This window comes from Lissotriton vulgaris, chromosome 7 (genome assembly GCF_964263255.1).
Source record: "Lissotriton vulgaris chromosome 7, aLisVul1.2, whole genome shotgun sequence".
Taxonomy (NCBI): Eukaryota; Metazoa; Chordata; class Amphibia; order Caudata; family Salamandridae; genus Lissotriton; species Lissotriton vulgaris.
Window position 1 is genome coordinate 65,812,935 of NC_141695.1, and position 11,302 is coordinate 65,824,236.

The 11,302-nt window shown below is 38.9% G+C and overlaps 1 protein-coding gene across 1 annotated transcript; it reads right to left on the reverse strand.

Moving 5' to 3' along the window:
* Positions 1-10,071: 10,071 nt before the first annotated feature.
* On the reverse strand, positions 10,072-11,007 carry LOC147700744 (olfactory receptor 8D1-like). The gene has a single exon (XM_086928471.1). The coding sequence runs from the start codon at positions 11,005-11,007 to the stop codon at positions 10,072-10,074; it is 936 nt and encodes a 311-aa protein (XP_086784597.1).
* Positions 11,008-11,302: the final 295 nt, after the last annotated feature.

The window sequence follows — 11,302 nt, forward strand, 5'->3', positions numbered from 1 at the left end:
CTCCCGGAAACAAAATGTCGATCACAACAATAAGCAGGGTTATAGATTCTCCCCATCAAATGAGCACATTTTCCCCTTTCTTAACTTTTATCCGCAATGTATTTTGAAGCATAGCAAGCTACCTCAATTCAACCCTTTCCCGCCATATAACAACTGTCAATACTAGGCGGATGCTTACCATGTAAACTCTTAGTCATTAACAACAACTGGATCAGCATATTTTACTGGACCTAACGAAATTTTGTTGCTTTTAAAAATGTATGTTGTTTGTTAAATTATGATTGTATTTTTATTTTATATTGTATGCTTTTATGGTTGAAACAAAACCGAATAAAGCTTAATGAACTGAACTGATAAAGGATACATACAGCTGCATAAAAATGAGTTGTAGTGTCTCCCTACGAATGGAAGTAACTTTCCTTTATGCACATAGAATTTAATAAATAAATGTGTCCATGTATAATGCTGGGAGAAAAACTGACATATACGTTCAGAGCACATATTCAGTTGATAGAATTGTGTTCAGTCCACATGGTTAAGATTAATATCCTCCCATCAAATGAGAATTAAGATGGTAAAGTCAAACTACACAAATTTCATAATAATTATACTCAATGTCTATGCTAAAATATAGCAATATGAAGATGATGATTACACAAGTTCCAAACCTTTGAAAACATCCTTCAAGTTCAGCAACGTTTCATTTTCTGCAAAGATATCTCTCCTTCTCTGAAGTGAAATGTATTTAGACTAGTACAAAATCCCAAGAATAAGAGTGAGATTAGCAGGAGGAGGAAAAGATACTAGCAAGCATTTGCAACTCACAAATAAATAAAGAGAAGCCGGGTACGATATCCTCCAATTAAAGGTTTTAAATAATAGTGATAAATGTTGGGAGATAGTCAACCTTTTTTTGGGGGTCGGACAGCAGTGTGGAAGATGGTACTATTACTTTTTAACATGTACACCGCCAACATTGGCGAGCACTGCACATAGCAACTCTGGCCACCCCTAAGATCAGCCACACAAAGATCCAGCTGATGCAATATGCCGCCGACCTTGTTCTTTCGGACCACATCAAAATAGGACTTCAAAGGGAACTTAGTCTCCTCTCCAAATACAATGTTGAAAACAAGTTCGTTGCTAACCCAAGCAAGTACAAAATAATGATTTTTGGCCACTACCCAAAGAAAAAACTAGCAAAGTGGAGGCTGGGTCCCCTGATTTTGGACTGTGTACAAACCCACAAATACCTCATGGCCGGGTTTAGCGGGACGGGCATTCCACTGGTCCACCTCCACAAACAGCAGCAGAAAGGAAGAATGGCCACCTATGCCCTCTGTATATGTTATGCATTCTTAAATAGCCCAACAACTAGGGCCATTCAAAGAGTATTGAGGGCTAAATTATTACCGTCCCTTAACTACGTGCAACAGGGAGGTTCACACTAGACTTAAAATACATTGCACAGTGTACAAAAACATATTTCGCTTATCAGCCTGAACTAGAAACACCTTGATTAGCCTTGAATTTGATCTTAACCAACGAAAATTAGAAGAGCTTGCTGGCCTGACAAAGTACTTTATCTAACATCTTCAGCTTCGGAGAACACCATGAAGGCCGTCATAAAATCCATCTTTCTACAACCAAGTAACCCGTGGTCTCGTGCCGTGCCACAGCCAAAGATCTTCTGCAACTAGCGACAGAGAACTGGGACCCTGGTATAATCAACTACGCCACGATTAAAAAAACAAAAAAGCTATTTTGCCTATGCTCTCGCAGTCTGGACACGGAATCCAAGCCCCACCTCACGCAGCCTGTGGGGAGCCAAGCATTATATCGGATTTATCAGCCAGAATACATCCTCTCCACTTAAAAGAATTATATCCATCTTGGAAAGCACGGCTGGTCATTATGGAGTGTCTCCTTTGCAATTACAAAAGAGAGTCCCTGGCACACATTTTACTCTGTGGTTCTGCCTTGCAGCTAGTTCCCAGTATACACCTCAGACCAATTCTTCTTCAACTGGGCACCCACACAGCTCTATACTTTGGACATTGTGAAGCACATGGCCAACATTGGGAAATGTGTTTACCATACTCTCACATTATTGAAGGACAAGTCTTCACAGGCAAAGTGCAAAGAACAGCCCGGGGGCCCCTCAACAACAGGGTCACTGTCCGGGAGGTCTGGCCACCACTGAACAAGTGATTCATCTAGGGCTCTTTCAGCCCTAAATCCTGTCCAGATGTTTTATGTTTAAAACAAAAGAAAAGAACAAGAAATCATTAAGAAATTATTAGGTCTACATCATTCATATGATTTCTCTTTAAAAAAAAATAACTGATTTTACAATGTCCTGCACATGTATTTATTTTCTGTCTTTCTGACTTTCTAAAACTTTTTAACATTGTATTTTGTAATGGATTGAGGTAATCACACAAATAAGGAATTCATTCATTCATTCATTCATTCATCCCTTCATAGTCTTACTCCTGATAATAGGGTTTCCCATTTCCAGAGCATTTATAGAAGTTTAACAGCAAACTTGCAGAATCTTGGCATCCTCTAGTGGTGATTTTGCTCTGACGTTTTCTGAGGAGTTATTATAGGCCATCGTAATCATGTTAAAAGATAAAGTGCCATTTTTCTCATTGTTATGTTAAATTTGTTAGCTGCCTTAATAGAGAGAAGAAGCAACATGAGACATGTAATTTGTGCCGGTAAGATTTTGTATTTTTGGAACTTTCTGCTCCTAGTTAAAACATTCAGGCATGCAAGGAACTTATGATCAAACTGTGTATCATCTTTAGCTAACTGATGATCTTTACATGCGTATGGAGCTCATTTGAGCTACAAATCTTGTATATCCATGTAAAATCATTACAAATATGTTGACAAAAATAGATAAGAGCCTGGCAACAACGGAGTTCTTGCTGACCTATACCAAATGGACTCTTTACCGTGGGACAAGATTTGTACTCTGCCGGAAGAAAAGTCTACCATTGTCTTAGTCCAGGGCTACCATTATTCCTGTCCTTAATAAGTGGTCTATATCAGATCTACAATGTTATCAACCTATTTCCCTTATAGACACATCTGGAAAGGTTATGGAGAGAGTGATCCTTTGTAGGGTTAACTGAGTGGGTGGAAAAAGGACCATAGACCAATGTTTAACTTTACATCTGATTTTTGGAAAATATACTGTAAGAGAGGCACATCTGGCCTTCATGGATATAACATCAGCATTTGACCAAAATAACAGATATAAACTGGCTTGTGCTTTACAATCTTGGTGTGGACCATAATATAGTAAATTTTCTTCATGATCTTTATTTGGACCTTTTTATGTCGGTGTGATATAATCAGGATTAGAGAGTATCCACTCCCGTAAATGTGTACAGAGTAGTAGGACAAGGTTGCATTTTAGCTCAACTCCTATTTACCCTATATATCAAAAATGTGGGCCCAATGTTATGAGCAGCATGAAGGATACTCCTCTGGCAGGTACAGTCGATTTGTGCACTTTTATATGTGGATGACACAGTTCTGACTGCAAAAACAGTGGGGCTAAACTACTTACAGACTCTCATCAAGTTTTACCAAGTAAAATGCCTTTCCGTAGCCAGCTATGGGAGCAATATTTGGGGTTCTAAGAACACCATGGACAACTGGTACAAAATCAAGTGGCTAGACTAATTTTCCAACAACCCAGGTGGCAACACACCCCCCCCCCTCAGGAAACTGCACTGGCTCCCTATTCCCCAAAGCTGTGCCTCTAAAGTTGGCTGCCAGGTGTAGAAATCCCGAAACAGTCGCAGCTCCAAGCTCATCGCCAACCGCATCTCCCATTATACCCCAACAAGTAACCCCCGCTCAGCCCATCTCCACCTCCTCACAGTACTGACCTTTAAGCTGAAGCGACAAGGGGAATGCAGATTCGCGACCCTTGGCCCTCGACTATGGAACTCCTTTCTCCTGGAAATTAGACTAAGCACAAATCTGATTAACTTCAGGAAATCTCTCAAAACTTTGTTATTCACACATGCCTACGAATGATTTAACTCGGGCTGGTGATTCCCTTGCCTCAATAGCGCCAAGAAGCCAACCGGTGAGCGAAAACTCTAGAAAATATTTCTAACTTTGATATTTAAATAATGTAAAATAAATTCCTGAGAAGGCTGCTACCCATCCCACAATCAGTATCTTCATACATAGTTCACAAAGAGCTGGGAATGGGGTACATTTCGGACCTGTTAGCCTTTGTTCCTTTGCTGAGAAGGGGTAGGATATAGTTTAATCCGGACCTAGATCTTATCTTAATCAGGCAGTGATAAATGATTGCCTGACTCTGCACAGAGTGATTCATATCCCGTGACTCAGATATATTAAGACTCTAGCGGACAAAATGGGCCATCCATAGTTATTTGATAAACCGAAGGGCATCATAAAGAGAGACCTAAATCAGGTTAAAAGGCACTTTCTCTTAATTATGAAATTGGAGAGAGAGGCGAGAAAGCTCATCAAACCTTCAGTATGGGCCTATATTTGATTGAGTGGTGAGACAGAATATTGAGTTAAAAATATTGAGTTAAAGTAATATCAAGTCAAAAATATTGTGGAATGGAAATATTGAGTGCAAGAATATCGTTGGCAAGAATACCACATTTAAGGTAAGTAATATTGATTTTTATTATTTGTTATGTATTTAGTCATATATTTTATATGTAAATGATGTAGTTTATTTTTTTACTATTGTTGATGTTTTTAATGCATTTGTGAAAATTGTAGTAGTTAATAAATTGTATTTAAGTAATTTATATTATTTTTTGTACCATAGCAGGTTGTGAGTGTATAGGGGTATAGTGTGATAAGTAATTTAATCATAATACATTCATGTTAATGTATTGTAAAATATTATCTATTAAATTAATCATTAATTGTGTAATATTTGTTTTAAATAGTTTAATACTAATGATTTAATTGGTAATTACTTATGTTAATATTGTTAATCATGTTTTATTTAATTCATTTTTATTTAGGGGGCATGGGGGTTATTATGGTAGAGGGTGGGAAGTAATTTAATTTAATTTCAATTCATTGATAATTCATTATTAATTTATTGTTAATTTACGATAATTATTTAATTGATAATTAATTATGTTCATAGTGTTAGGTACATTTTTTATGAGTTCATTGTGAGATTTATGGGTGTACAGGGTTGGCAGTTATTCAATTGTAAATAATAGTATTTTTATTATTATGTATTATTTAAATGATAATTTACTTAATTTTTACTTTAGAAGCGTGTTTTGGGGTGTATAGGGTTACATGGTTGGAACTAAATCAATTTTAAGTTATACATATTTTTAATTTTTTTAATAATGTTTTTTATAATTAATTGTGTTAATTGTGTATTTAATTTATTATTACATTGTAGGAGTATGGCGTATATTTTGTGGGGGTATGTTGTGGAAAGTAAAATAAATGTAATGTTATATTTAATAATTTTTGATTAAATGTTTTGTTTTAATTTTCATCGTTTTTGAAATTCTATATATTACATTTTGAATATTTAGATTTTATTTAGTTTTTTTTAATATTTTTTGGAGACATTGTATTTGTTTGTAATGTACTATTGATTGTAGTGGGAATAATATATTGTTTTTAATTTAAAAATCCAACACTTTCCCTACTGTTGTAATGACTGGAGTGGGAATAGTATATTTCACCCCGCCGCAATCCAACAGTTTCCCTACTTTAGCACTGACTGGAGTGGGAATAGTAAATTATACCCCCCCCCCCGCAATCCAACACGTTCCCTAATTTTGCACTGACTGCAATGGTAAGAGAAAAATTCACCCATCTACAATACAACCCAATCCCTAACTGCACTGATTGGAGTGGAAATAGTACATTAAAATCTTTTGTTACTGTTGTTTTGTGTTAGGTGGCAGTAAATATTTTGATATTTATTTAGTATAAAAAAAATGTTTTAATGTTGGGGCTGCTATGGGCCCCCAAAATCCCTTTCTGCCTGCCTTTTCGTGGTGGGTTAACATTGTAATCTCTACGGCGATGCCTGGCAGGCACCCCCAACATGGTAGGGAATACAACCCCGCACCAGCGGGCTGAAGGAGCCCATTGGATGTGTGGCAGTCGATCTTGCCAACTGTCAATGATCCACTCGCAATTGAAAAATGGTGAGATGATAAGATTGTTCCAATGGCCGTCTTCATACTCGGACCCTAAGTTATGGTCCCAATACCTCAACAACACATCCTATTGACAAGGTTTTTGGTTACACCCTTTATATTGGTTACCGGTGGCCTGCAAGGCCGGTATAAAGTGGATGAGATGGACCCCCATTCTTGTGACAGGTTTCACCACGCTCCTATGCATTTTGTTATGTTTTGTGACCATTCCTGTGTACTACGGCAAAGCTTTATATTGTCATTGTTAAGAGGAAAATGCTTTCTGCAAGTAAGACCAGTCTTAATCTATTTACAAATGCTAGAATTATTACTTAGGATTTCGTTTACAACACACTGACCAGCCGGGTTGGAATAAGAACTGGAAGTAAGGTGAGATTCACCTTTCCTTATAGTAGATTTCATAAGCTAGTATTTTGATCTTGAATGTACACATACTGTTAGTACTTGCGTGTATAATCACAATGTACTATACCATAATTTTTTGTATTGTATTGTACATTTTTAATGTATTGGTTTGTGTTCCCACATTATAGGTGACTGTATAAGAAATTCCATAATAGCTATTGGAACCTACACAAGTTGTGTAAGTACCTTCTGTGTATGTATTTTTGTCTTTTTGTCCTGACGAAAGCTCTACAGACTCATAGAGCTGAAACATGTTGACACATCCATATATATATGGTTTGCCAGGGGACCTTCTCCGAGCCTATCCAGGTGAATGGGGGGTGTTGATCTCTGCCCTTCTTAATGCTATTATCGAGGGAGGATCTGTGCCTGAGTCCTGGAAAGGGGCAGAGGTAGTCCCAATTTTTAAAAAGGGTTGTCGGGATCTACCAGGGAACTACAGGCCAATAAGCCTTATAGACTCAACTCAGAAGGTGGCGGGAAAAGCTATTCTAGGGCGGATTCTCCAATGGGTGGATGATAACCACATATTGTCTGACATGCAAGCTGGGTTTCGCTCAGGCACAGGAACCATCGAGCAAGTCTTTAGACTCCTGTTACTTTACTGGAAGGTGGTGGAGCTGGGCAAGGGCAGTCTCTATCTGGCCTTTATAGACCTGAAGACTGCCTTTGACCTGGTTCCTAGGGAGGAACTCTGGAGGGTGCTGTATGGTCTTGGGATGCACCCTTACATCTTAAACCTCCTCATCAAACTGCATAATGCCAACTATGCTCAGGTTAGATGGGGTCTGAACGGGGGAAAAGACCAATAGGATCCCGGTTGTCAGGGGTGTCCGTCAGGGCTGTGTCCTAGCTCCCACCCTATTCTCCTTGTATGTGAATGGGGTGGTAGAGCACCTGCTTGGCGAACCAGCAGACGCCCCCTCATTGGGTGGCGTAAGGATTCCAACCCTGTTGTTTGCCGACGACACCCTCCTCATTTCAAAAACCTCCCAGGGCCTCCAGAAGCTCCTGAACCGCTTCCAGGATTTTTGCACAAACAGAGGACTTGTCATCAATGTAGACAAAACGAAGTATTTAATCATGCACCCCCCACGCAAGCTTGGCCGCCCTCCCATCCTGAACTCTATTCCCCTTGAAAGAGTGTCAGAATTTGACTATTTGGGAATCCGTCTGAGTGATGTCATGAGCTGGACTCCCCACATCAACAAAATGATTGCTGTCCACAAAAGGGTGGGGGGAGCTTTGCTGAAGGAGTACAATAACTCATCAAAACACTGTGTAGCCCCGATAATCGATATCTACAAAGCCCGAGCTGTATCCGCATCACTCTACGGAGCAGAGTTATGGGGCCTAGGTAACATGGAGACTTTGTCCAAGGCAGAGAATAAATTCATAAAGGACCATCTGGCCATCCTGATGAGTACCCCGACAGTTCCGGTGCTTCTGGATGCAGGTTGTAAAGCAATTAAGGATCAGGCCCGCCATCGGCCTCTTCTACTCTGGGCTCGCCTGTGGAGGGTCCCGGAACTGAAATCTTATGCAGACGGGCTGGCAGAGGTGATGTGCTTGGTCGGCTGGCAGAAGATTAAATGGCTCAGGGACATTAAACACCTGCTAGGGGACCTAGGATTGGGGTCTTGTTGGTCCACCCACTCAGCTCCCCCGAAGGAGACCCTAAAAAAACCTATATTGGGAATGGGTCTCTGCCAAGCTCATCAGCAACCAGCGTCACTGCAATTCCACCGCAGCTTACCTGAAAATAAAAGACGTTGTTGCCTTTGAGCCCTATCTGGACATTATTACCATCTCCATGGACCGGGCACTCTTTATCAAATTTAGACTAGGCACTTTACCCCTTGCTGACCTCCTCTCCAGATGGAATATGCCTAAGCAGGCATCACGCCACTGTGCCCTATGTACTGACAGACCTGAAACTGTGGCACACTTTCTCTTTGAATGCCCGGACTACGCCCGCCCAAGATCCCACTGGCTCAAACCACTCTGTAGAGAATTGGGTACTCGTCAGTATTTGGTGGCCTTACGGATTCTATTAACTGATACAGCCCCTCCCATCGTCTGTGCCGTATCCACATTTTTAAAATGGGCCTGGTTGATCCGCTCAAAAAGACTGTCTATATCAATTTAATTCTTTTTTAAATTAATTTATTTCTGACTAAATTGTTACTTTTTATCTGCTCTGTTTTTAATGTACAGTCTTTTCACGATGTGCTGTTTTATATATTTTTTTGTAATGCTTTTATGATATTTGCATATTGAAATAAAGCAATCAACCAACCAACCATATATATATAGATATATGGTAATCTAGTTGCCCGATTACATATATATCGAATTTTTTAACAACAGTGCCAACCTTTTCATTAAAAATTCTTTTTTGTTGACACACTGTTTTTTTATATTTTTCCCTTTCCTATTATTTCTGGACACTTCTACCTGGAACAGAGGTAGCCTCGGGTGAGGCAGGCATACCGCATGTTATTTGACTACCCTATGAATATGCCATGACGCCTGACGGGGCGGATAAAAGATACACCGCATCGACTAAATCAGGCTTTCTATGAGGGTTTTCAAAGACTAACCAAAGGTTTAGTAGACACCAGTGTCCATTCCCTTTTGATTAATTCAAGACATATGTTTACACGCATGTTTTCATATTGTTTCTAGCCCTGAAGAAGTTGTGGGGTGTTCCTCACTCTACAAAACACATGTTGGCTGGGAGCGCTTTGGATTAAGAAAAGACAAGAGAACCTTTTTAGTCTGTATTGATGCAACTCTTTCGTACTTGATGTCACTTGACGTGTAAACGGAGCGTGTGCCAGAGGATAAGTGTCTCTTTAGAAATGCTGTCAATACCTTTATTGTGTTGTAGCATTGTGAATTTTTTAGGAGGAGCCATCAGAATTGAGAAAAAGACACTTGGTTAACCATTGCGCTCATCTTATTTGTCTGTGATTTGGATTAATAATAAGAATAGATTTTAGATATTAGTACACTGAAAATGTGATCTTAGGGAAAGTTTTATTGTGCTATGAAATCCTTTTTTGGAGATTATTTAAGATAGTATGTATGTGCCTTTTCTTTTATGTTTTTATTTATCCAAATAAGGTATTTCTGACTGAATGACTGTTAGAAATAATTTGTGTTGCTTATAAATTTGAGCCTATTTCTTTTCCAAATCGGACTGCCCTTTTTCTTTTCAAATGGTGTAGTTATGACATTTCACAAATTGAAAATTTGCCAAAAATGTTTGTCCATAAAATTATTAATAATATTCCATCTGAAAAATAATTAGGAAGAAAGGAAGGAAAGTTCAGAAATATGCATTTAATTTATTTTCAAATAATTGTCCTCAATTGTCAACAGTAGTTAGGCAGAAATGTTTTCCATTGAAAGTTAAAGGTTATTTTCCCAAAATTAAAATAGAGAGTCATTCTCTACTCTTCTTACTGGGGATGTGCTTAGTCCTTTTCATTGCATCTTTAAACTCTGTGTTTTTCAAAGTATAGATGATGGGGTTACACAGAGGTGCCACAGCGATGTAGGTCAATGACAAAATCTTGTTGTCTTCCATGGTTGATGCTGGTCTAATATAAGTTGAACAGATAGAACCATAGTACAGTATGACCACAGTGAGATGGGAGGCACATGTGGAAAAGGCTTTCCACCTCCCTCCAATAGATTTCATTTTCAGGATGGCTGAGACAATGTTGATGTAGGATATTATGACCAAAAGAAATGACATCATAGTCAAAAAAGCACCAATAATGTAGGTGGCTGCCTCAACACTGTAAGTGCTGCTGCATGAAATCTTCATTAGGACAGTTATATCGCAGAAGAAGTGATTGATTCTGTGGGATTCACAGAAAGAGAGTCTAGAAATTAGTATGGTGTGTGGTATAGGATCCAAGAAACCAACCACCCAGCTTGCAACAGCCAAGCGGAAGCAGACCGCCTTATTCATGATTGCCATGTAATGTAGGGGATTGCAGATAGCAACATAACGATCAAAAGCCATGGCAGTGAGGAGAAGCACTTCTATGGACACCATGACTATGAAAAAATACATCTGCAGCAAGCATTCTGTAAAGGAAATGTGTCTGCCATCCTGAAAGAAGTGAACCAGCATCTGTGGGAAAATGACTGAGGTGTAAGTGATATCAATGAAGGACAAATTTGTGAGGAAGAAATACATGGGTGTGTGCAGACATGAGTTAGAGTAAATTGTTCCCATAACAAAAAGGTTTCCTACCACAGTTGACAAGTAGATCACTAAAAATGCAACAAAAATTGGAACTTGCATCTGAGGAAGATCTGAAAATCCCACAATCAGGAATGGTTCACCAGAGCTCCGATTTTCCACCATTCTCTGTCCAGGAAGTCTGCTACCCTGAAAATAAATATATCTGCAACGTAAACAAAACTGCTCACACAATGCTCATAAATTAATATTCTAAACTCCAATTATCAAATATATAAGCAGTCAGCTCATGATATAACGCACAAAGGTATTGGAAGAGAAAAGGAAAAGAGATGGACAGAAGGGGTAACTGAATAAAAACTCATGCAAGCAAAGGAAGAGAAAATCAGGACAGTAATATTAGGTGAACGGTTATGACGTGGGTACTGTACTTATAGATTACATTTCAAGAAGCATATAA

Bases quoted from the DNA above. Each gene is read 5' to 3' on its own strand.
- LOC147700744 (XM_086928471.1), bottom strand. From the start codon at position 11,007: ATGGTGGAAAATCGGAGCTCTGGTGAACCATTCCTGATTGTGGGATTT.